The 26,840-nt window shown below is 50.4% G+C and overlaps 1 protein-coding gene across 8 annotated transcripts in view; it reads left to right on the forward strand.

Annotated features, from left to right (window-relative positions):
• The first annotated feature begins 23,061 nt into the window (after positions 1-23,061).
• LOC118368311 (G patch domain-containing protein 2-like) overlaps positions 23,062-26,840 on the forward strand; it is a 36,831-nt gene continuing 33,052 nt past the window's right edge. For 2 of the 8 annotated variants that reach the window (XM_035752315.2, XM_052496852.1), the window contains exons 1-2: positions 23,064-23,690; positions 24,709-25,398. In XM_035752315.2, the coding sequence (XP_035608208.1) occupies positions 24,713-25,398 (686 nt within the window). In that variant the 5' untranslated portion in view covers positions 23,064-23,690; positions 24,709-24,712. Of the gene's footprint in view, positions 23,691-24,708; positions 25,399-26,840 lie in introns of all 8 variants that reach the window. The other 6 variants (XR_004822299.2, XM_035752313.2, XM_052496849.1 and 3 more) reach the window with 5 other exon arrangements.

Genomic DNA, 26,840 nt, shown 5'->3' on the forward strand with positions numbered 1-26,840 from the left:
AACACTGAAAACCTTATTTTAATCCTCGGCACAGGATGTATTTTTACTATGACGAAGCTTCGTCTCAGTCCACTTCATTAATTAGGCTGTTATACCTTTGTGCTGAGATCTGGGGCTAACATGCTGTATACAGATGTCTGCTGGGAGTCTCTGGAATGTGATATGAAGGGACAGTGTCAAGGGGCCACACCCCCTCCCAACCAACCTGTCTCCTTGTTCCTGAACATTAACATTTATCCTATTCATATCAATTACAGATACTGGACGAAACAGTGGCTTTGAGTTTGGTGTCTCCACATTCCATGACAATACTAGATCCTTTCATTTGCCTTACTATCTTGTTTGATGTCTACCCCCTAACGTCCGCAGTAACACATGCATTTATTTATATATATATATATATAAAAGCAGGAAAGGTGTAATGTGACATTGAGTGTTATTCCCTTGTCCCACGCAAAAAGAGCAAGCAGGTCATGCAGTTAGGCAGAGCCATTGGCAGCCCAGCCCCCGCTGGTCCGCTGGAGTGACTTCGCTTCATCTACAAACTCGCAATAAATATCTGGCCGTCATTTATTTTAATTCACTCCTTTCTTGCTCAGACGGAATGGATTCTTAACCTTGTAGGACAAGGACACCCGCATGCTGGCTGCCTTGCCTTCGCTGCTAAATGATTATTTATTCTTCTGGGGGAATAAAAAAGGATTCCAGCAGAGGAGCTCAAACTGTCAGCTCCACTGAAAAGCTTGAAAACGTTCACTGTACCCCTAGACAAGGTAAAGAGGGGGGCACAGTGAAAGACATAGTGGGAGAGGTGGGGGAATGAGAGAGAGAGAGAAGCCCCCAGAGTGATTTATTTGCCAAATCAGGACACAATGAGTCGATTATGAGTCCTCTAATAAGAGAGAGTGTTTGGGGACCCACTAATTGGGCATGATTGAGTTGCAGTCTGGGAGCCAGGCGAAAAGGGAACCTGTTCGGCGGCTGTCATGCAATCATCAGCTAATCAGAGCTTTGAAATTAAAACGGTGTGTTTGGGGTAGAGGAGGGGATAATGGCAGGGTGAAGCAGTAGTTGTGGGTCTGACTGTGTGTGTGTGTGTGTGTGTGTGTGTGTGTGTGTGTGTGTGTGTGTGTGTGTGTGTGTGTGTGTGTGTGTGTGTGTGTGTGTGTGTGTGTGTCAGAGGAGGCTGGTGGGAGGAGCTATAGGAGGACAGGTTCATTGTAATGGCTGGATGGAATAAATGGAGTTAAATGTGTGGTTTCCATATGTTTGATACCATTCCATTGATTCCATTCCAGCCTTTGCAATGAGCTTGTCCTCCTATAGCTCCAGCCTCCTCTGGTGTGTGTGTGTGTTTTATTGTTTGTTTGTACAAGTGCATGTGTACATCTGCATGTGTGTATGTGTCGGTATCCTCTTTCCTGTGCATCTTGTGTGTGTGTTTGCGGTAGGTGGGGGAGATAGCATGTAACCAGGGAGAAGAGACGGGCACTGTGGTGTGGCCTCTTCGCTCTGGCTGGGGTCTGTGCTGCTCCTGATGAGAAGGGTAAAGGACCTATCAGGTCCTTAGAACCATTATGGCCACTGCCCTCCCTGGAACATGTGTATAGTATATCTGTGTTTATGTTGTTGTCCTCTATTGTAGTCTAACATCATTTTTATTTAAATATATAGAATATATAAATGTTTTTGGAATAAAATTAACTAAACACAAGGATACCTGATATTAAACCTCTCACTGCTGACAATAGGCTTATACCTCATCTTATATTTTACAATATACACCTCCATGTTTGTGGGACAGGTAATAGTAATTTGTCAGTATATAAGCCCCATCAAATAATGTTTTACTCTTTTGGACAGGCAGAAATGTATGTTGTAGTCATATCATTGTTCCAAACAACAATGAGATTTAGAGTGAAAATCATACTGGGTATATAGACTCGATTTATGTGTTTTCGAACTGAATGCTTTCAAAGCTGCTGTGTATGGAAATATAATAATGTGTGCAATTATGTTTGAATAAAATAATGTGCAATTTTCAGAATTTTTAGACATTTTTGAATCGTCATTGTATTTGTATTGATCAGCAGGGGGCAGTGTTTCTCTGCAATTCCGAGAGGGTCGAAACACTCCAGTGTGGTTCACTTCATATAACGCAGTGGCATGTCAAAATCCGTAGCCTATTTGTGGCTTCAGTTTAATCGTTTTGTTGTAACAGTATATTGTGTTTTGACGTAAATTGGCTGATTAGGATTTAATACATTCTGATCACATAATTACAGGTTAGATTTGGGTTTTCTTTGTTAAATGACAGGTAATCCTGCAACTTTATTTCAAAATTCCAGCAGTCTCAATAAGCCTAACATTGCTCTTATGCTTCATTCTTATTTACATTATTAGGCCCTAATGTAATAGTCATATTATTGTAATTGTATATTTTGCATGGCCAAATGTATTAAAAAATAATGGCGAAACAATAGACATTTACTTATGTTCGGTAGCCTTTATTCAAAATGTAATATTTTGTCAGATTTCCACAGCTGGCCTAAATACAATTAGGTATACAATTTGAACAAATGGAACAATTGTGACCGTTTAGGCTCTACTGCTTTTGCCAGTGTTTCATTTGAATGCAAGAAAGTCCATGCATTGATGTTGCCTATATACAGCACGCGCTGTTTCGTAGTGACAGCCAGGTGGAATGTGTACGGCCACTGCTATGCGCTGTAAAAACTGATGCGTTATAAAAACGGTTGCAAACTACAGGCCCATCGAGACTGAGGAACTTTTTTTAGAATGATTATTTTATTTTCACCAAAACAACAATGTTATTCTTAGAATGACAGAAGTTTGAACAAATGTATACATGAAAACTTTATATAAAAATACAATTATAGGCCTATGGGCTAAACAAATCAAATGCCTAGGCCAAACAAATAAAATCTATGTATATATTTTTTCTTACATTATTTAATTCAAAACAGTGTTCTATTTCAGCCGCTAAAACGTAGCACGGTGTCGAGCCAGTGCTTGTTGGTGTGTTGCGGGGTCATTTGGATTACTTTGTCATGCCTTCACATCAAAGTGCCTCTACTGTAGACTAGATCTAATGAATTTAATCCATTGAATTAAAAATCCTCCATAAATACCGACAACAATTCTCTCACCTTTTCTGATCAAGGAAGAAGATTATTGGAGTTTAAGGTAGGCCTAGATATAAAAACAAAAACAACATTTTTATAATTGTAGAGGGCAATATTTTGCTCTGACAGAACTGAGGTGTGTGTGTGGGAAATGACAGTGACAAAATATTTGAGATGACTATCCTTTGAAAAAACATGTTTAATTTAATTTGGTGTCGGCCTAGATTTGGAGAAGACAAAACATACATTTCTAAAGGTTCAAACAGGTGCAGATACAGTCCAGGATGAAGGTTACCGACAGCAGGGTTTCCTAAACTCCCCTTTGATTATCTGAATCAGCTGTGTAGTGCAGGGCAAAAACCAAAACCTGCAGGACTGGAAACCCTGGTCTAGTGGACACCTGGTGAGAATCTTTCTTTCAGATTGTTTGAGTGTGAAATCAGTATGTTGAATGTCTTTATTTGTTCAGTGTTTAGCCATCTGTTTGATTTTTTTCCAGACACTCTGCTATATCTCTCACATCTGCCCTACTTACCAAGAAACAGCCATACTGTGTGACCCATCCTCCCAGTGCCTTGTCTAATTGTAAATGCGCCTTACATCTTAAGAGTACCTCACTATAACATTTTGAAGTGGGTTTAGGCATAAATAGGATTAATTCCCAAAGAATGTCCTTTGCTCTTCCTCCCATAATTTCATTTGCAGGGTCCACAGGATGAATAGCCAAGCAGGCAGTGATGTGGAACCTGGAGGACGGGCCATACCGGGCAGCCCTGCGCCACAGCACCGCAGCCTTCAGGTTATGTTACATTGATAATGTCACAGCTTCAGGAGTGCCACCGCCCACAGCCCACCATACAGGACAAAGCTCGGAATCCAATTATCCTCCCTATAATTTGTGGGAATTTTACGCTTCCCTTTTTATGCTCTGGCTGGCTCCAATATTCCACTGTACCTGTGCAAGCTACAAGGCAGGTTGGAGGGACTATTCTTCTAGCAGAGATTTTGTAGATTAGGAGCAGTGTCCATAGAACTCCAAAATGTGTGAATTGAGATTGGGAAACTGGATTGTTTCAGCTGCCATCAATTATTCCATGACTGTTATATTGTATTGTGATGCAGCCTACATAATTCAAGATTAAAGAAAGTCTAGATTTTCATTACCCTACTGACATCGTATTACTTATTTTGGCTGATTGGGAAAGACCAAGAAAGGTCATTTTTGTGTTAAATCTTTACATGTTAGCATGGGCACGGGATGTCAACTGTCTATGTTTTGAATACATTTTCTTGGAATCAGTGGGTTACACCTCTATGGTAAACTACAGTGTGCTGGATGTCCTGTCTGCCTCAAAGACACTGCCATGCAACATACACTTAGAGAGAACAGTGAAGTACACACTAGCTAATGGATTACCAAACCCAAACCAGAGTTTTACCAGCACTCAGGTTTGGCGTGAAGTCAGGCAGGTCTTTTTGACGTATGTACGGGCGCAGGCCCCCCACCTGCCCGGCCCCCGACTGGGTTTGATTTAATTAAAAGGAAGAGGGTGCATCAATTTCAGCAGCGTCGCGGGGAGATGACAGTACACAAATTGAAAGTAAGCAGATCGGGAGGGGGCCAGTTCATTAACATGGAACACAATTCTGTGTGCAATGTAACAAGATTAGAAACATTATTATCATTCCACCCCCAGACATAAAGTCCCTGTCACAGCCTGAGAGAGAGGAGAGAAGAGAGGGGGATCCCATGTAGCCACTCAGCTTGTGACAACACTGAGATGGTGTGGAATAAACGCATTGGATTTGACGTGAATACAAGTACTCTGATATATTTTTGAATAGGATATGGGGGAAATCTACAGAAGAGCTTTTTCATGCAATTTGAATGGAGCATATTCAAAGAGACAGTTGGATGTGCGACAGTGTCTAGGACTAGAGAAACAGTTGGAGAGAGATATAGAGAGAAAGTGAGCATGATTACCTGTCAAAAGCATGAATTCCCTGTCATCCGGCTCAGGGATTGATGTAATGTATGATGGAACTAGCTTGTGTGTGTGCGTGCGTGCGTGTCTGTGTCTGTGTGTGTCTGTGTGAGATTATCAAGACAGGTCTGTTTACCCACAGCGTCCTATCATAGCATGGTCAATAGCTGTGATGCTAGGCCAGGATTAGGTCCTCAGCCCTGTGACTGCCATGATTACATCGCTTCACACACTTTTACTCACGACAGCCGCAACTGATGTACTTATCACTTCCAGACTCTCTGACATACCCCTCCGCTGCTGCTCCTGCTGCTCATCACACGGAGGGATTAGATTTGTTTGAGTGAAGATCTTCCTATACTGGTCTGAAGGAACATGTACTGTAACAGTCCAGAAACGAGTTTCAGTTTTACCCAAAAACATATCCCTTTGGTGAACTGAATGTGGTTTTTAGCTTTTTGTAGAATCTCTGATGCTGTGTATCCATCCCTTCTATTGACTCGTCAGATTAGATCGGTGGTTATATGCTAGTGTTCCCTTTCAGGAAATCCAGAGGAGGAATGTGAATGCGTTTAGTCCAAGAGGAGGTCTGTTAATGAACAGTAAAGACAGATGAGTCTCTCTGATGCCAAGCAGGTCGCATGAATTGGATTAGTGTGACCTGAGATTGGGATGGATAGCTGTCTATGTGCCAAGTGGTCATTAGCTTGGCAGCACCACCACATGCTCAACTTCCCCTCAATACAAATCCTAGCACTGGACCTCCAAAGGAAAGAGAGCAGCTAATCAGGGAGAATAGTTTAGATGTCTGCATTTCATTTAGAGTGGAGCATGGACACAGGAATATTTATTTATGACCTTTATTTAACTAGGCAAGTCAGTTAACAACAAATTCTTATTTACAATGACGGCCTAGGAACAGTAGGTTAACTGCCTTGTTCAGGGGCAGAATGACAGATCTTTACCTTGTCAGCTCGGGGATTCGATCATGCAACCTTTCAGTTACTAGTCCAACACTCTAACCACTAGCCTACCTGCCGCCCTCTGGATTTTAAAGTGGGCATGTCATGGTGTCTGTGTTCTAAGATGATTACCTTATACTAAACATAAACAATGAAAATCATATCAGCATCTGGTGAATACGATTTATCAATGGTTGTCAAAGCACACTTTATGAATGAAGACCTTGTTGAGTTTGTCTCCAGAACGCTCCAGGGGTTCAGCATGCTGCTGCTGTGTATTTAACAGGCTAATGTCATGTTCTCCAGTGGGGCTGTGGTAGGCACCAGTACAGGAGGAAGTGGTCTCTGCCTCGCCCCATTCTCCAAATGGGCACCAGTATGAATCAGTCCCTGCCTGGATGTTGTTATCAATCACGCTGGGTCCCAGGGGGGGCTGGTGAGGGGAGGGGAGCCTCCCTGATCCTGGTCCATATAAAAGGCTGTGATGTATTAGAGCAGATGAGCATCGGACTGTTCTGACACATGACTGACAGCTCATTTGACAGCCCCGGGAAAGTGTGCAGTGGAACTTTCAATCTCATTTAATATTGGGAAAGAATGGGATTGTGGTGGTGGGGAGATTTAAAAAAGATATTGTTTCACCCCCTTTAAGTCAATGCGAGGCTCACGGGGTGACAGTGGTGAACCCCTGGTCCAGAAAAGCTACAAGCCAACAAGACTCTGAGCTAAGTCTCAATCAGAAACCGACTGATCCCTGGCCTGAGTCCCTCGGGTAAGAATCACCCTCCTCAGGTTTAGTTAGTCAAGTTACACCAGAAAAACAAAAGCCAGGAAAGAAAACAAAAACATGCATAAACCAAGTGGTCCGACTGGTGCTTTCCAAACAGGTCATCTCTGTCATTCAATCGCTCCACGGCGAGGCGCGGTCATGAAATAGGATAGCCACAAAAACAGCTACAGCACAGAGCTCATCTCTCTCTCTCTCTCTCTAGACAGGCCATCTACCACTGTCAAGTCCCTTTCTATCTGAGAGGCCCATTCCTTTCTGTTGTATCAGTGTTTTTACATGACTTATTTCACAGTCATTTAAGGTCAGTAAAGTCATATAACATCTCTTAATTACATGAGAAATGTTGAATTATTTCAGTAGAAAATCTCAGGGGTCTCAAATGTCCCAATGTGCCTCTCCAATGATCAATCATAGTGGGGTAATTAGCCATTTTACAGCTATTAAAAAGACATGCAACCCTTTTCATTATGTCCAATCTATTTTTATATCACCATTGTTCATTATTACATTTCTCTTTATTTCAACCTTTGAAAGTTATTTGAAACTTTGTGCGAGTGCTTTGAGGTTTGAAACGTCAAAGCCAACGTTCCCTGTCCACCATATACAGTCGCCCACCTCCTCTCCACCCCTCCTCCAAAAGCCCATGTTCTAAATGAGGTCACCAGCAGCGCCTCAGGAGTAGAGTGTCAGCTGCTGTTTTTCCATTGCTGCTGGATGGGACAAGTCGCACCACAGCAACAGCAGCTCTGGTTCCTGAACCAGTGTCTACCTCTCTGACAGGCCTGAACTGACGCCACACCAGCTCTGTCACTCCCCAACCAGGCCGAGCAGTGACCACAGACAGAAACCTATCCCACAGACGCAGGAAAATGTATCTGCCCCGTATCAGCTGGCCTAGTTGTCCCTATAGTTCTGTTTATACCTGGTTCTGACATGCAGCCTTTGTCCTAATCTTGTCCACATTGTGATTGTGCTCACCTTTTTAGACAAGTGTGGACGATTAAAAGATGAAATGTGCTCTGATTGTGAAACAGACAAGATCAGGTCAAGATCAGGACAAAGGACTCATGTTAACGACAGGTATAAACAGGGCTTCTGTCACATCTCCCCTGTTTGTCTCCCACATCTCATCTCTCCTCCTGTCTCTGGTCTCTGGTCTGACTTTGATGGCATCCATATTTTCCTGTTAATGTGGTGAAAACCGCGTGAATGTCCATATCGTCTAAGTGATCATTACAATTGATTGCATGCTGACTTCATTCAGGTTGCTAGGTTGTGCTGGCATAAGTCATAATTATGTGGTGACAGTGTAAGAGAGAGTGGCTGCATTGGCCACTCATCCAGGCCAGTTACATTATAGAATTAGCCCAGTAAGAGGATGAACCTGAGCTCCACTTCCCTAACTAACTAACTAACTAAATATCTTTCTCTCTTTCTCTCACTATTAGCCCATTAGCAGTTATGTAATACTGTATACTGATGTGACAGTGGACAGGGAAAGTGGTTAAATTAAGTATCACGTTCTGACCTTTATTTCCTTTGTTTTGTCTTTATTTAGTATGGTCAGGGCGTGAGTTGGGGTGGGCTGTCTGTGTGTGTTTTTCTATGTTGGGGTTTTGAGTTCAGCCTAGTATGTTTCTCAATCATAGGCAGGTGTCGTTAGTTGTCTCTGATTGAGAATCATACTTAGGTAGCCTGGGTTTCACTTTTGAGTGGTGGGTGCTTGTTTCCGTTTGAGTGTTTGTGACCACACGGTACTGTTTCGGTTTTGTTCATGGTCAAGTTAATTGTTTTGTATTTCATAGTGTTCAGTTTATGCCTTAAAATAAACATTATGTACACTTACCACCCTGCGCATTGGTCCTCCTCTCCTTCTCGCTACTCCTCCTCAGAAGAGGAGGAAGAATGCTATTACATTAAGCCAGACCAGTTTTTGTCTTATAGCAGCTCCTGGCTGTCTGTCACAGAAGGACAGAGGGAGACTGAGAGCATGCAACTATGGGAATTTACAGTAATGTGAGCTTAACTATTTCTAGTAAGTTTGAACCAAAGATGACTGACATGGCCATGGTATAGAGCTGAGACACTGCACTTTGTATTGATGACACCCTTCCATCCAGTAGAAGGTATTTCATTTTTAACACTAGTCTATAATTGCACTACTTCATTGTAAGACAACAAAGTGAGTCAAACGATATACAGTAACACGTCAAATCGCTCAATTTGTCCCTGGTTAAGCTGTAATGGAGGGGTCGGAGTGGGGCTGACAGCCTGCCTACCGCTGTGCTGCTCTGCACCAGGCCCCCCAGCCCCCTGTGACACTCACATGTGTGTGTGTGCACACCGCCAGATAGGGTTTCGCAGAGCGTGACTGTGTGTTATTCACACTGACGAGTTCCGCTGTTCACTGTCACCTCTCATTGTGAGAGGAAATAAGCCAGTGGAGGAGAGCCGTGGCCAGGGCCAGGTGGAGGAGAGGAGAGCCTATGGAGGGGACCCAGGGGAGGGCCAGGTGGAGGAGAGGAGAGCCTACGGAGGGGACCCAGGGGAGGGCCAGGTGGAGGAGAGGAGAGCCTATGGAGGGGACCCAGGGGAGGGCCAGGTGGAGGAGAGGAGAGCCTACGGAGGGGACCCAGGGGAGGGCCAGGTGGAGGAGAGGAGAGCCTATGGAGGGGACCCAGGGGAGGGCCAGGTGGAGGAGAGGAGAGCCTACAGAGGGGACCCAGGGGAGGGCCAGGTGGAGGAGAGGAGAGCCTACAGAGGGGACCCAGGGGAGGGCCAGGTGGAGGAGAGGAGAGCCTACGGAGGGGACCCAGGGGAGGGCCAGGTGGAGGAGAGGAGAGCCTATGGAGGGGACCCAGGGGAGGGCCAGGTGGAGGAGAGGAGAGCCTACAGAGGGGACCCAGGGGAGGGCCAGGTGGAGGAGAGGAGAGCCTACAGAGGGGACCCAGGGGAGGGCCAGGTGGAGGAGAGGAGAGCCTACGGAGGGGACCCAGGGGAGGGCCAGGTGGAGGAGAGGAGAGCCTATGGAGGGGACCCAGGGGAGGGCCAGGTGGAGGAGAGGAGAGCCTATGGAGGGGACCCAGGGGAGGGCCAGGTGGAGGAGAGGAGAGCCTACGGAGGGGACCCAGGGGAGGGCCAGGTGGAGGAGAGGAGAGCCTATGGAGGGGACCCAGGGGAGGGCCAGGTGGAGGAGAGGAGAGCCTACGGAGGGGACCCAGGGGAGGGCCAGGTGGAGGAGAGGAGAGCCTATGGAGGGGACCCAGGGGAGGGCCAGGTGGAGGAGAGGAGAGCCTACGGAGGGGACCCAGGGGAGGGCCAGGTGGAGGAGAGGAGAGCCTACAGAGGGGACCCAGGGGAGGGCCAGGTGGAGGAGAGGAGAGCCTACGGAGGGGACCCAGGGGAGGGCCAGGTGGAGGAGAGGAGAGCCTACGGAGGGGACCCAGGGGAGGGCCAGGTGGAGGAGAGGAGAGCCTATGGAGGGGACCCAGGGGAGGGCCAGGTGGAGGAGAGGAGAGCCTATGGAGGGGACCCAGGGGAGGGCCAGGTGGAGGAGAGGAGAGCCTACGGAGGGGACCCAGGGGAGGGCCAGGTGGAGGAGAGGAGAGCCTATGGAGGGGACCCAGGGGAGGGCCAGGTGGAGGAGAGGAGAGCCTACGGAGGGGACCCAGGGGAGGGCCAGGTGGAGGAGAGGAGAGGAGAGCCTACGGAGGGGACCCAGGAGAGGGCCAGGTGGAGGAGAGGAGAGGACCTACGGAGGGGACCCAGGGGAGGGCCAGGTGGAGGAGAGGAGAGCCTATGGAGGGGACCCAGGGGAGGGCCAGGTGGAGGAGAGGAGAGCCTATGGAGGGGACCCAGGGGAGGGGAAGGTGGAGGAGAGGAGAGCCTACGGAGGGGACCCAGGGGAGGGCCAGGTGGAGGAGAGGAGAGCCTATGGAGGGGACCCAGGGGAGGGCCAGGTGGAGGAGAGGAGAGCCTATGGAGGGGACCCAGGGGAGGGGAAGGTGGAGGAGAGGAGAGCCTATGGAGGGGACCCAGGGGAGGGCCAGGTGGAGGAGAGGAGAGCCTATGGAGGGGACCCAGGGGAGGGCCAGGTGGAGGAGAGGAGAGGACCTACGGAGGGGACCCAGGGGAGGGGAAGGTGGAGGGGACCTACGGAGGGGACCCAGGGGAGGGGAAGGTGGAGGAGAGGAGAGCCTACGGAGGGGACCCAGGGGAGGGCCAGGTGGAGGAGAGGAGAGCCTACGGAGGGGACCCAGGGGAGGGCCAGGTGGAGGAGAGGAGAGGACCTACGGAGGGGACCCAGGGGAGGGCCAGGTGGAGGAGAGGAGAGGACCTACGGAGGGGACCCAGGGGAGGGCCAGGTGGAGGAGAGGAGAGCCTACGGAGGGGACCCAGGGGAGGGCCAGGTGGAGGAGAGGAGAGGGCCTACAGAGGGGACCCAGGGGAGGGCCAGGTGGAGGAGAGGAGAGGACCTACGGAGGGGACCCAGGGGAGGGCCAGGTGGAGGAGAGGAGAGCCTACGGAGGGGACCCAGGGGAGGGCCAGGTGGAGGGAGAGAGAGGAGAGGACCAGGGGACGGAGGGGACCCAGGGGAGGGCCAGGTGGAGGTGGAGGAGAGGAGAGCCTATGGAGGGGACCCAGGGGAGGGACAGGTGGAGGAGAGGAGAGGACCTACGGAGGGGACCCAGGGGAGGGGAAGGTGGAGGGGACCTACGGAGGGGACCCAGGGGAGGGGAAGGTGGAGGAGAGGAGAGCCTACGGAGGGGACCCAGGGGAGGGCCAGGTGGAGGAGAGGAGAGCCTACGGAGGGGACCCAGGGGAGGGCCAGGTGGAGGAGAGGAGAGCCTACGGAGGGGACCCAGGGGAGGGGAAAGTGGAGGAGAGGAGAGGACCTACGGAGGGGACCCAGGGGAGGGGAAGGTGGAGGAGAGGAGAGGACCTACGGAGGGGACCCAGGGGAGGGCCAGGTGGAGGAGAGGAGAGGACCTACAGAGGGGACCCAGGGGAGGGCCAGGTGGAGGAGAGGAGAGGACCTACGGAGGGGACCCAGGGGAGGGCCAGGTGGAGGAGAGGAGAGCCTACGGAGGGGACCCAGGGGAGGGCCAGGTGGAGGAGAGGAGAGGACCTACGGAGGGGACCCAGGGGAGGGCCAGGTGGAGGAGAGGAGAGGACCTACAGAGGGGACCCAGGGGAGGGCCAGGTGGAGGAGAGGAGAGGACCTACGGAGGGGACCCAGGGGAGGGCCAGGTGGAGGAGAGGAGAGCCTACGGAGGGGACCCAGGGGAGGGCCAGGTGGAGGAGAGGAGAGGACCTACGGAGGGGACCCAGGGGAGGGCCAGGTGGAGGAGAGGAGAGCCTATGGAGGGGACCCAGGGGAGGGCCAGGTGGAGGAGAGGAGAGGACCTACGGAGGGGACCCAGGGGAGGGGAAGGTGGAGGGGACCTACGGAGGGGACCCAGGGGAGGGGAAGGTGGAGGAGAGGAGAGCCTACGGAGGGGACCCAGGGGAGGGCCAGGTGGAGGAGAGGAGAGCCTACGGAGGGGACCCAGGGGAGGGCCAGGTGGAGGAGAGGAGAGCCTACGGAGGGGACCCAGGGGAGGGGAGGAGAGGAGAGGACCTACGGAGGGGACCCAGGGGAGGGGAAGGTGGAGGAGAGGAGAGCCTACGGAGGGGACCCAGGGGAGGGCCAGGTGGAGGAGAGGAGAGCCTACGGAGGGGACCCAGGGGAGGGGAAGGTGGAGGAGAGGAGAGCCTACGGAGGGGACCCAGGGGAGGGGAAGGTGGAGGAGAGGAGAGCCTACGGAGGGGACCCAGGGGAGGGGAGGGTGGAGGAGAGGAGAGCCTACGGAGGGGACCCAGGGGAGGGCCAGGTGGAGGAGAGGAGAGCCTACGGAGGGGACCCAGGGGAGGGGAAGGTGGAGGAGAGGAGGGGACCTACGGAGGGGACCCAGGGGAGGGGAAGGTGGAGGAGAGGAGAGCCTACGGAGGGGACCCAGGGGAGGGGAAGGTGGAGGAGAGGAGAGCCTACGGAGGGGACCCAGGGGAGGGCCAGGTGGAGGAGAGGAGAGCCTACGGAGAGGACCCAGGGGAGGGGAAGGTGGAGGAGAGGAGAGCCTACGGAGGGGACCCAGGGGAGGGGAAGGTGGAGGAGAGGAGAGCCTACAGAGGGGACCCAGGGGAGGGGAGGGTGGAGGAGAGGAGAGCCTACGGAGGGGACCCAGGGGAGGGGAAGGTGGAGGAGAGGAGAGCCTACGGAGGGGACCCAGGGGAGGGGAGGGTGGAGGAGAGGAGAGCCTACGGAGGGGACCCAGGGGAGGGGAAGGTGGAGGAGAGGAGAGCCTACGGAGGGGACCCAGGGGAGGGGAAGGTGGAGGAGAGGAGAGCCTACGGAGGGGACCCAGGGGAGGTGAGGGTGGAGGAGAGGAGAGCCTACAGAGGGGACCCAGGGGAGGGGAGGGTGGAGGAGAGCAGAGCCTACGGAGGGGACCCAGGGGAGGGGAAGGTGGAGGAGAGGAGAGCCTACGGAGGGGACCCAGGGGAGGGGAGGGTGGAGGAGAGGAGAGCCTACGGAGGGGACCCAGGGGAGGGGAAGGTGGAGGAGAGGAGAGCCTACGGAGGGGACCCAGGGGAGGGGAAGGTGGAGGAGAGGAGAGCCTACGGAGGGGACCCAGGGGAGGTGAGGGTGGAGGAGAGGAGAGCCTACGGAGGGGACCCAGGGGAGGGGAAGGTGGAGGAGAGGAGAGCCTACGGAGGGGACCCAGGGGAGGGGAAGGTGGAGGAGAGGAGAGCCTACGGAGGGGACCCAGGGGAGGTGAGGGTGGAGGAGAGGAGAGCCTACGGAGGGGACCCAGGGGAGGGGAAGGTGGAGGAGAGGAGAGCCTACGGAGGGGACCCAGGGGAGGGAATGGTGGAGGAGAGGAGAGCCTACGGAGGGGACCCAGGGGAGGGGAAGGTGGAGGAGAGGAGAGCCTACGGAGGGGACCCAGGAGAGGGGAAGGTGGAGGAGAGGAGAGCCTACGGAGGGGACCCAGGGGAGGTGAGGGTGGAGGATAGGAGAGCCTACGGAGGGGACCCAGGGGAGGGGAAGGTGGAGGAGAGGAGAGCCTACGGAGGGGACCCAGGGGAGGTGAGGGTGGAGGAGAGGAGAGCCTACGGAGGGGACCCAGGGGAGGGGAAGGTGGAGGAGAGGAGAGCCTACGGAGGGGACCCAGGGGAGGGGAAGGTGGAGGAGAGGAGAGCCTACGGAGGGGACCCAGGGGAGGGGAAGGTGGAGGAGAGGAGAGCCTACGGAGGGGACCCAGGGGAGGTGAGGGTGGAGGAGAGGAGAGCCTACGGAGGGGACCCAGGGGAGGGGAAGGTGGAGGAGAGGAGAGCCTACGGAGGGGACCCAGGGGAGGGGAGGGTGGAGGAGAGGAGAGCCTACGGAGGGGACCCAGGGGAGGGGAAGGTGGAGGAGAGGAGAGCCTACGGAGGGGACCCAGGGGAGGGGAAGGTGGAGGAGAGGAGAGCCTACGGAGGGGACCCAGGGGAGGGCCAGGGTGGAGGAGAGGAGAGCCTACAGAGGGGACCCAGGGGAGGGGAGGGTGGAGGAGAGCAGAGCCTACGGAGGGGACCCAGGGGAGGGGAAGGTGGAGGAGAGGAGAGCCTACGGAGGGGACCCAGGGGAGGAGGGTGGAGGAGAGGAGAGCCTACGGAGGGGACCCAGGGGAGGGGAAGGTACAGAGGGGAGGGGAGAGGAGAGCCTACGGAGGGGACCCAGGGGAGGGGAAGGTGGAGGAGAGGAGAGCCTACGGAGGGGACCCAGGGGAGGTGAGGGTGGAGGAGAGGAGAGCCTACGGAGGGGACCCAGGGGAGGGGAAGGTGGAGGAGAGGAGAGCCTACGGAGGGGACCCAGGGGAGGGGAAGGTGGAGGAGAGGAGAGCCTACGGAGGGGACCCAGGGGAGGGGAGGGTGGAGGAGAGGAGAGCCTACGGAGGGGACCCAGGGGAGGGGAAGGTGGAGGAGAGGAGAGCCTACGGAGGGGACCCAGGGGAGGGAATGGTGGAGGAGAGGAGAGCCTACGGAGGGGACCCAGGGGAGGGGAAGGTGGAGGAGAGGAGAGCCTACGGAGGGGACCCAGGAGAGGGGAAGGTGGAGGAGAGGAGAGCCTACGGAGGGGACCCAGGGGAGGGGAGGGTGGAGGATAGGAGAGCCTACGGAGGGGACCCAGGGGAGGGGAAGGTGGAGGAGAGGAGAGCCTACGGAGGGGACCCAGGGGAGGTGAGGGTGGAGGAGAGGAGAGCCTACGGAGGGGACCCAGGGGAGGGGAAGGTGGAGGAGAGGAGAGCCTACGGAGGGGACCCAGGGGAGGGGAAGGTGGAGGAGAGGAGAGCCTACGGAGGGGACCCAGGGGAGGGGAAGGTGGAGGAGAGGAGAGCCTACGGAGGGGACCCAGGGGAGGGGAGGGTGGAGGAGAGGAGAGCCTACGGAGGGGACCCAGGGGAGGGGAAGGTGGAGGAGAGGAGAGCCTACGGAGGGGACCCAGGGGAGGGGAAGGTGGAGGAGAGGAGAGCCTACGGAGGGGACCCAGGGGAGGGGAAGGTGGAGGAGAGGAGAGCCTACGGAGGGGACCCAGGGGAGGGGAAGGTGGAGGAGAGGAGAGCCTACGGAGGGGACCCAGGGGAGGTGAGGGTGGAGGAGAGGAGAGCCTACGGAGGGGACCCAGGGGATGTGAGGGTGGAGGAGAGGAGAGCCTACGGAGGGGACCCAGGGGAGGTGAGGGTGGAGGAGAGGAGAGCCTACGGAGGGGACCCAGAGGAGGGGAGGGTGGAGGAGAGGACCTACGGAGGGGACCCAGGGGAGGGGAAGGTGGAGGAGAGGAGAGCCTACGGAGGGGACCCAGAGGAGGGGAGGGTGGAGGAGAGGACCTACGGAGGGGACCCAGGGGAGGGGAAGGTGGAGGAGAGGAGAGCCTACGGAGGGGACCCAGGGGAGGGGAGGGTGGAGGAGAGGAGAGCCTACGGAGGGGACCCAGGGGAGGGGAAGGTGGAGGAGAGGAGAGCCTACGGAGGGGACCCAGGGGAGGGGAAGGTGGAGGAGAGGAGAGCCTACGGAGGGGACCCAGGGGAGGGGAGGTGGAGGAGAGGAGAGCCTACGGAGGGGACCCAGGGGAGGGGAGGGTGGAGGAGAGGAGAGCCTACGGAGGGGACCCAGGGGAGGGGAGGGTGGAGGAGAGCCTATGGAGGGGGCCAGGGCAGGGAAGGGTGGAGGAGAGCCTATGGAGGGGGCCAGGGAGGGAGGGTGGAGGAGAGCCTACGGAGGGGGCCAGGGCAGGGAAGGGTGGAGAAGAGGAGAGCCTACAGAGGGGACCAAGGGGAGGGGAAGGTGGAGGAGAGGAGAGCCTACGGAGGGGACCCAGGGGAGGGGAAGGTGGAGGAGAGGAGAGCCTACGGAGGGGACCCAGAGGAGGGGAGGGTGGAGGAGAGGACCTACGGAGGGGACCCAGGGGAGGGGAAGGTGGAGGAGAGGAGAGCCTACGGAGGGGACCCAGGGGAGGGGAAGGTGGAGGAGAGGAGAGCCTACGGAGGGGACCCAGGGGAGGGGAAGGTGGAGGAGAGGAGAGCCTACGGAGGGGACCCAGGGGAGGGGAGGGTGGAGGAGAGGAGAGCCTACGGAGGGGACCCAGGGGAGGGGAGGGTGGAGGAGAGCCTATGGAGGGGGCCAGGGCAGGGAAGGGTGGAGGAGAGCCTATGGAGGGGGCCAGGGGAGGGGAGGGTGGAGGAGAGCCTACGGAGGGGGCCAGGGCAGGGAAGGGTGGAGAAGAGGAGAGCCTACAGACGGGACCAAGGCAGGGGAGGGTGGAGGAGAGGAGAGCCTACGGAGGGGGGCAGGGTAGGGTGAGGTGGAGGAAAGAGGAGAGCCTACGGAAGGGGCCAGGGCAGGGGAGGGTGGAGGAGAGGGGAGCCTGTGGGAGGAGCACCCTCAGGCCCAGGGCCCAAAGATCAGTTACCCTCCCAGGGAGAACAGGGCTCCCAGCTGTAAGCAGTTGAATGGTTATGTTTCATTCAGATATTCATTGAGCAGTGCTGTGCTGCTCAATTCATTCTGGATGAGCACCAGAGTTTGTTAGCACATTCTTCCAGACAGCGGAGGGCCTCCAGCTGTGTTCAGGGAGGTGGTGTTATGGTGTTTGATTTGTTGTGAAGACTCAAACAGCAGGACACAGCAGACTCCAGGTTGACCCAGCAGGCCTGTGGAGAGTGACACTTCCTCTCAGTGTCTGGTCCTGCTGCGCGCCGTGCCAGCAGAGCCTCAGTGCTGTGCCGCCACTCCGTTTATCATCACCACAACCACCCACTGTGGGCGGCCAGTGGGACGAGACTCAGACGCCTCTCTATCTCTCACCCCTCCTTCTCCTCTTCTCCTCCCCTCCCTATAGTCCCACTCCAGGGAGACTAAAAAAGCCTGATTCGCTGTCTGATTATTTTTGTTACAGTGTGCAGGAAAATAGACTGTAGTTTCTTACAAAAGCAAATGCTGAATCTCATCTGATCTTACGGCCCTAAAGAGTGGCCTGGCCTGAATGGTAGAGATTGGAAAATTACTTGGCTTCTCCACAAGCATTGTCACAAGTCAGACTCTTATCTGCTCAAGTGAACGAACATCAGCTGAATGGTCGCAATTCATTCAATTTTGATCTTTGTCGCCACCCATCTGGCAATTCTAGGACGCTTAGTGTATGTCTGTGAACTCTATAGGAGAATGTTACGAAACATCAGCGCAAGTCTGAAGGTTTCAGCTCCTCTGTAAGTAAACAGCTCATTTTATAGGGAACACATGTCAATCTGTGCCAACATTCACACAAGATTCAAAATGTGTGCGGCAAACTTTACATAACGTGATTGTGTTAAACTACCGTAATGTGGTTGTCAAACAGGGTAGCTTGAGATAGCAGTCTTACAAACGTATGATGTCTGTGGGTAGAAATACCTGTTGTATTGCCAGTATGATGATTATTGTTACCCTCCCCACCCCCTCCACTGGAGTGGCGTAGTTTAAATTATTCAAATTGGGAAGGAGTAAAACAAGGGCCTTTTCAGAACAGACTCTCTATCAGGTGTGTGTGTGTGTGTGTGTGTGTGTGTGTGTGTGTGTGTGTGTGTGTGTGTGTGTGTGTGTGTGTGTGTGTGTGTGTGTGTGTGTGTGTGTGTGTGTGTGTGTGTGTGTGTGTGTTTAAACTGGAGTTACCAGAGCCATCATCATGCCTGTGATCAGAATAGTGGTGTGATCAAAAGAGCCCAGCCCCCCCACCAACACCCTCTTCCATCTCTCTCTCGCTCTCTTTCCAACTATTAACACCCAACTATCTCCTTTATCCTCCCAACCCCCATTCTATTGTTTTTTCTTTGTCCCCCTCTCTTTCATCCCTCTCCGCCTCTCTCTCTCCTCCTCACCCCCTCCCTCTCTCCCTTTCTCTTCCACCTCTCTGCCTTGGCCCTCTGCCTGCTCTTCCGTTCACCCCCATGTTCGCAAATCACTTCTTCCTGTGTCAGCAGGTAAATTGTTTTGTCCTCCCATTCCCTGCTTTCATTACCTTGTGTAAATTAAGCGATATGTCGTCCACTGGTGCGCGCCAGAGCACCCACCGTGGCAACGCCAAAATCATGAGATTTGGCATAATAAATGAAGACAAACTGGCAGTAGCACTGCTCCTTCTCCAGGCGGGCTTGCCTTCATTATTCGCTTAACTTGCCGTAGAAAATGACTTAACCCTGACCTTTGTATTACGTCCCATATTCACTCCAGATAAAAGCCTTTTTACAGCGCACAACAATTTATATTCCAGCAAAGAGGCTGCTTTTCTCTGTCAGTTTTCCAATCTCAGCTCCTGAACACACATCATTTAACTTGTCTTGCCTTCCTGTATTTGTCCATCAGTCCTTCTTTTTTACATAAAATCTGGCAGCATTATTCTGTGATTTGATGGCACCCACTCATTTTTTCCCCTTGGAATGTTTGATTGGAAGAAATATAGCCGGCTGGGGCTATCTCCTCTCTTCTGTGGAATCATGCGCTTGATGAAATAGTGTTCCCCCAGCAAGAATAATAAAAACAGACTTGTGCATTACGGGAGGCTCTCAATCTGCCAGCTCGGCTGGAGCAGAGCGAAAAAACCTCCCCCTGCCTCCTGACAGATTTCTATAGTTATCCCACCAGATAAATGGAAGCGGGTGACCAGGCTGGGGAAGGCCATAATGGAGCCAGGCATGGGGTGCAGAGCTGAGTTGGCCAACATGACTGCCTGCTGTGAATACTCACAGGTCAACCAGGGGCTGCTAATGGAGAAATTAGTTATTTTACCCCCAGCCCTTCCATTACCAATTCACTCTTTGGAGACATGTAAGGGCCACACAGAATAAATAGAGAACCCATTGCTTTTCAGTGAAGAATGTCACAAGGTGTATTGATATTTGAATAAATGGACTTGAACTTTATTGTGTATTTCTATTTATTATGTCATTTCTATTGGGGGTTGGCAACAAAGAGTACACCCTGACTCACTCCAGCTACTCTGAGGATAGAGGGGAGCTTTTCCATCAAGTGCTCATGTCATTGTTGTATCTGTGGAGGGTCCCTACTCATCCCCTGGTCTGTCTGAAGAATCAATCATGTTCATCAGCCTCTCTCTGGCAGACTGTTGTTGTTTGTACTGACACAAGACTGAGATATCAAAATGGGAGATAAAGGATCAAACGACTGCGGTGAACCCTGGCCCGCCCCTCTGCCAAATTGACATGTCAACCCTGCCTTCATTGGGACAAGCTGGCATCACTAACTGTAGGAAACAACACAACTGGAACAATGTGCCACAATAAGGTCTCCAGGTACAGAGACACGACAAACACACTCACCACTGTTTCATTTCCTTGACAACAAAAACAATGTTCCTGAGGTCTGTGTTGTTAATCATGTGGGGCCAGAAAAACAATCCTTTGATTCCTAATGAGAGATGTGTTTTGGCTTTTGTCATGTTGTTTATGTTGGTGTTTCTTGTCTTACAGTGGTTGTTGTAGCTAGCAGTGACTGGATCAACAATAACGATCAACAATGTGTCCTTTATTTTGAAGGAATGGAAAACATCAGGATGTATTTCTTTCATGAAAATGGTTCTGACCTTGTCAATGAAATCAGGGGCCTTCAAGCCCCGAATGTGACCAAAACAAACAATGATATGATTGTGGGAAACATTGGTATCAAGGGCCCCATTTTATAACAAATCAGTGAGTTGTGTTGAGCGGCCACAGGATGCTCCAATACCAAGCTGCAGAGGAAATAATGAAAAAACGTAGCACGCAACTCATTTGTTACTGTGTAAAAGTTTCACAAGGTCGTTTTGAGAGCCATGTTAACCCAACACCTGAATACAGATTTGTTTCCTTGTTCTACAAGTCACGGAGCCCCAGGTCCTTAAGCGATCATTATTACCATACAAATAGACAGATCTATTTAACAACCCTCTTTTTATCACATAACACTTATTCTTTAGTGTTGCTCCTTGAAAGGCATTGAAATGAGGCTCCCCCTTTTGCAGCGGAGCGTCTGTGGGTTGATAAAGGCTCAGAGCAATAGACGAAGCAAGGCTGACATCTTCTTAAGAGATGATAGGGAAGCCAAATCAAATAGGATGGAGCAGTCACTCTTTTCACAGATAGGTAGCTCATTTCTGCTGGCTGGGAGTTTGCTTCCCTAGTGACGCTCTGCCTGGGAAAGATAGCTCACTCGGACTCCATTAATTATTTCATTCCCTGTCCCTCTTTTTACAATTTAAGCTATTTCTTTTTGGCTTTAATGAGCTATGTATTTTTCCATTTTTGATGAGATCTTGGAATTTAGATTTTTTTTTTGGGGGGGGGGGACAAAATTCTTAATCACATTCCTTTTTCATTTATGTGAAAGAGGCAAAAATCAATTATTTTTATTAGACAAAGCAGAATGCAAATGAATGGAATGGGTTGCATTAAGAAACAAAGGATCCGGAGAGGCCCTGATAAGTGTTATTCTTGCCCCCTGAGGTAAAGCGTGTGACTTGGGTTATTAAGCATTTTCCCTCTCATCCAGGCAGCAAAATAAGTATTATAGCACCACCAAACAATGGTCAAAAAAGTAATGGTAATCATTTCAGCTGTACTGTTTACAAATAATTTTCAAAGGGATTTGTCAAGAATGTGTGGGATATCATAGCAAAGTGCTTTTCGAGAAGCGCAAAGCTGGACATCCTGTAGAGCTGTGCATGCCGGGTGCAACAGCAAGTGCAACAGCATAAGGATGCCTAGGCCGTGCTACAATAGCTGTCTGAAGACAATCTCCATTGGTCATCGCAGTCATATTTAACATGTGATGCAAGTTTCTTGCATGTCTGTTCAGGCTTTTGTTGGCCTGACATTCAAAGACCCAAATGCCCTTTCCTGTGGAGGGGAGAGTCTCCTCTGTGGCAGAGTTGCCCCAAGTTTTCTTAACAGACTATTTACTTCTCAACTTAATCAAGCATGCACAACTCTACAGGATTTCCGGCTTGGCGCTTCTTGAAAAGCACTTTGCTATCATATCCCACACATTCTTGACAAATCCCTTTGAAAATGATCTAGAAAAGTTTTATTCTCGTGCAGAAGGCTCATTGAAAAGAAGAATTACATGACAGATTAAAAAAAACTTTATCACCAGTGAAAGGCTAGACAATGTACGTTAAGAAATTGGGAAGATGGGAGAAACAATGAATATTAAGTGCCTTAGAATCTAAAGCTGTCCTGCCGACTAAATTGAAACTGTATATCCTGAGGGGGCAAGGTTTCCAAATTGCTAATTACCGCCTCTGAAAGGGGGTTGTTTCTGATATGTTTGCTTGTGAAAGGCTGGCATTTAATGAAGCAGTGGCTGAGTTTTTTTTATTCCCCCTCTCCGGCTTTCAGGCCTCTCCCCGGACTGCCTCCCAGGCCAGAACAATGGCGGGCCCTGGAGCCCAGCTCTCCCACAGGCCCGGTGAGAGGAGGCCGGGGGCTGGGTACTGAGGGAGCCGCTCAGCATGCTGACATATGGAGAGGACCGATAAGGTGGCAGCGGCACAGAGAGGCCCTTTCCCATGGGCCCAAGGGGAAATGTGCAGTTATTAAGAGTAAGATGAGAGAGATTAAATGGCTTTTGTGCTAATTTTCTCAGAAAATTAAATGTTTTATTTTACTTAGCCTGGCTTCATTTGAGAGTTGAAAGGAGTGGTAAATGACTTTTCATTCAGCCACACGTTCGCTTTGAGGAAAACTTCCATTATTGGCACTTGTCAGACATTGTCTAAAAACACTTATTTATATTGTTTAAAAAAAGTATGAACTTATCTAATACATTTAGAATGGGTCTTTCTCAACACACAAGGAACAATGTCACTTTGAGGGAACTATTCTGCAAACCACTAGGAATACTGTTTTCATACTAGCTGTATTATAGGCCCATCTATTGCTTGCCTGGTCAAGAAAACAGTTGCCCTGACATGATGTACTGTTATATTGCCCCATGGGAAGTTTCCTTTAAAAACAAAAACAAAATAAAGATATTAATTCTATTCCCTTGTTATATGTCTATGTATATGTCTATATATAACTAGACTCTGGTAGCTTATGTGCTTCAAGCCCCCATGCAGTCTTTGTAATACATTTTTTAAGTCATCATGGTATGTCTAATAAATCTCTGTGTGTGTCTGTATTTAATGAAACTAACTCAAAAATATATGTGTTATCATTTATTTCCCTGAGCCTCCATTGGCCCTTGAAATTCTCAGTCTGATTGTGTGGGTGTTCAGAAGCAAATTTGAAGATATTGACATATCTTCTGAATGGCTGTTAGGATGGTTAAGAGCCAACCCCCTTACCAAGATGAACAGTCATTGGTCTATTATAATCATATCACTTTGTGACACCATGATGTGGCTAAAAGTTCCATCCCACCTGAACAGCCTGAAATTCCAGGCACTTTTTTTCAAACAGCTCCTACACAAAAAGGGCATTATCACCATGTTCACAATTTCAGTGTTATTTAGACCTCTTAATGTGAAAGAGCACGTTTTTAACTGCACTGCCCCTTTAAGCATAGTGCAGATAGCTCAACTAAGGTAGCTTTTTTTTATGGGTGGGATAAAGATCCTATCTGGGGGGTGGGATAAAGATCCTATCTGGGTTGTGGGATCCTTGGAACCTTATCGTTTAAAATGTAAACTTCAATGGGATAGAAACGCTCCAAGGATCCGTCATATCCAAGAACCGTTATATCCAAGCATACGTTATATCGAGGCAGAGTTTAGTATTGATAACTAGTCGCGCGATTTTCTAGCAACACGAGTCGATACTTGTGCAATGTACATTTAAAAAATGCATGACTGCACTGTACAACTGCGGTCCTCCCGCGATTTGCTTAAATTCATAATTTTAAGGAATACAGCCACCGATGTTTTCCTAATTTGTGTTGCTGAACTGGAGACATACTGACCTCTGAGATTCAATTGACAGAAGCGAGTTGAGCAACACAAATGAGGAAAACATCGGTGGCTGTTTTGGATAAAAGTGTTGTTTTTTTTAAAGTATGAATTTCATCACCTCTGGGCAGCACCGCAGTTGTACAGGACACATTTAGCGCGACCAGCTATCAATACTCCGCCTTGATAAAGAGAGCACAGACCGAAAAAAGACAGCGGGGCGGAAATTACTTCATTCGTTTGGCAGCGGGGCGGAAGTACGTCTCATGTTTACAGCTGTGAAAACAAAACAAGCAGGAACTGCGACTGGTGAGTGGAAACAACAGCATCGTTACATAACATAAGGATATAATTTCATTGAGAAACGGAGCATGTAATCTCAAACAGCGTTCTCATTTTAAGTGCAGTAACAACAATTGTGTCACGATACCGTTGTAAGCGATATCAAGGTTTCGCAACGATCATTTTTTGTTTGTTTGTGGTTTTCTTAGCACATCTCGCTCCCCAGGCTAGGCCTATTGTTATCTAATTATCATGGTCAGTTTTAGAACGATAGAAGAAACCATCAAAATTGATGAACGATATGAACTTTCTAGTTATTTGGAGTCTGCCGAAGTGCTGAAGGCTACACACAATATATATTACATAATAGTTTAATTTCCCTATCCAATTGGTCATATTCAGTCCTGATTATAGCCTAATGATCAAATTATCTCTTTCACTCTGTCTTTATGTTCTGTTCAAAAGTGTTTCAGTAGTAGCAGTGCTGTAATAAGGAATGAGTTGTGAGTAGATTCATTCTGTAGGCTATGTAGTCACTGCTGTTACTATCCCTGGGTAGTGGACCGAGGAACGCTGTACAGAAAACAAACTGCACTAGAAGAGAAAATGATAGTTATTACTTTTTTTAAACTGAAAAAAATCCTAGGTTCCACTTTAAACGATCAGTAAGCATTTTATAGAAAACCTAAGCACATGTCTTTGTGATACTTGTGGCCAGATGCCAGACCTGCAAGTTTGTTTTATACAGTATGCTATAAATAAGTTGTATAGCATCTACCTTGGCCCTATGAAGGGTTTATGAAGGCTGTATTAAGACTAACACAATTGTTGTTCAATTGGTTGAACAAAACATCTTCATAGTCATGTGCATTATGCTTTAACCGTAGCTTCTCAGAGGATTCTGAGTGTTGTAGTTGGCAGCTGCAGCATCAAACACTGTCCTCTTATAAGCTAGTGTCAACTTACACTATACTCATTCTATTCATGTGCCAATCACACATGTACTGCTCCAGCTTACCAGTATTCCTCTCCCCCTGTCCCCCAGCAGCATGATGGATGAGCTGGTGCACGACCTGGTATCAGCCCTGGAGCAGACCTCCGAGCAGACCAAGCTAGAGGAGCTCTGGGAGGAGATGGTTCTGAGTCCTCTGCAACAGCGCAGGCAGATCCGACGGCGCCGGGGACGTAAACGCCGTTGTGACTCCTCTCTCCACCCCTTGGAGCACAGCCGTTGCCTCAGTGAGGCCTCCGAGTCCAGCCTGGACGAAGCAGCCAAGGACTGCCGGGAGAATGCTGCCCCGGCCCCCTCCGCCGCCAACTACAGCGACTCAGACGACATGGTAATGGCCAAGCGCTGGCCCTCCTGCTCCAGCAACAGCTACGCCATCAAGACCAAGCAGCACTCCTGGCCTGAGTCAGACTCCTTCACAGAGAACACCCCGGGACGGCCACTCAGGAGGAGGCGGAAGGTCAAACGCATGACCTCTGATGTGACGGTCAGCCTGCAGCAGAAGTTGACGGTGTCAGGGGTGGATGGCGAGCGGGGCGGAAACCACAGGTTGTCCAAAAAGCAGCGTCTGTCCAGGCTGAAGAAGGGCGCTGGAGGCTGGGTGGGAGTGGACAGGGAGGCTGATGGAGTGGGCCTCAGGGCAGAGGAGTGCTGGAAGGATAAGATCCCATTGGTCCTGGAGGCCAAGGAGCAACGAGAGGCGTCTGATGAGAATATGTCTGAAGGGTAATGTTCTAAACATCAATTTTATTTTTGTGTGAGAAAATATCAAGTTTGGCAGGACAATAATATAACATCTAAAAGAATATAATATTTTAGGATAGTGGTTTTTTTTTAAGTGTTTTAATTTGGCATTTCCTAAATATTACATCATATTTGCAACCTTTGCAATATTTACAATATAGCCTACAATTGTAAAATATGTTATTGCTGGCCTTTGTTGACACAGACCTAGTCAAACTACAAATCACCCCTAAATATCACGTTCCATTTACCCTTTGGGTGGTGAAGTTACTGAGGCAGTTTGGCCCGTAATATAAAAGTCATGGGCATAACTACTATCTGACAGAGGCAATTAAACACAGCGGCATTTAAAATGATCTATACTGCCTGTCTACATCTAGTTGTCAATATTCAATGTGGCCCCATCTAAAACAAAAAAGTGCATCACATTGATGCTTCTGCACCTTCAAGTATTTCATTGACATAAAAAATGAATGATATTCCCTTCTCCTGCTCATCTGCTCTCTCTCTGAGGTGATAAGTGGGGAGGGATCGCTGATACTGTGGCCGCAAGGCATCACTCAGCTCATTACTTTGCTGGGAGAAATTGTCACAAGTAAATAAGTTGCTTGGTGAGGTATTGATTTGTTTCAAAATGAATAGCTTCAAATAATAAGAATAATATAGACATGTCTGTCCTGAGTTCAACTGAGTGCATTCCAATGTGTGCATAAAAAAAAAAAATCTAAATTAGATATACTACTGTGACTGCCTATAAGTGACATTGGAACCAATCAATTACCATGCTGTCATATTAATTACAATAATGGGTTTACTAAATAGGCCTATTCAGTCCTGTCTGGACACTTTAGGGCTGAGCCAGTTTGACATAAAAATACACAGTGAATAATCTAACCTAACCTCTGCTATCCTCAACGGAGTGGAAATCATCAGTGTCTGTATACTACACTAGTAAGAAAATAGAAACTTGGACCGTGGAGGAATAGGCTGGTTGCATAGACGTCCCAAAGAAGTGCATAGTGCTGCCTGTGTGTAAAGCTGGTTGGTCTCTTCTCCCCAATGTCCCTCCCACTGCTAGACACCTGCCTCCACTGGGTGTTCCCCTTGATGATCTCATTATCTGTTGGCCCATATAGAAAACATGGAGAAGAAGTCTGTGGTAACCAATAATAGGGAGACAGAGGGCTTTACATCTTCTGGTTTAATTTGTCCTGACCTCCCTGGCCCCTCAACGGTACTTGTTTTCTTACTTTATGGAAAAATCAATAGCCGTTCTGACAGAAAACAGCTCGGGAGAAGAAATAAATGGGAACACCGTGGCACGCTGTCAATCATTTCTCACTTACACAACAGAAGGCTGCTGATTGCTGCTCAGTAGACTGCCGCTCTGTACTGAGGACTAAACAATCTCTGGGTTAAGTCCT

This window comes from Oncorhynchus keta, chromosome 35, assembly GCF_023373465.1.
Source record: "Oncorhynchus keta strain PuntledgeMale-10-30-2019 chromosome 35, Oket_V2, whole genome shotgun sequence".
In the NCBI taxonomy this organism is placed as follows: Eukaryota; Metazoa; Chordata; class Actinopteri; order Salmoniformes; family Salmonidae; genus Oncorhynchus; species Oncorhynchus keta.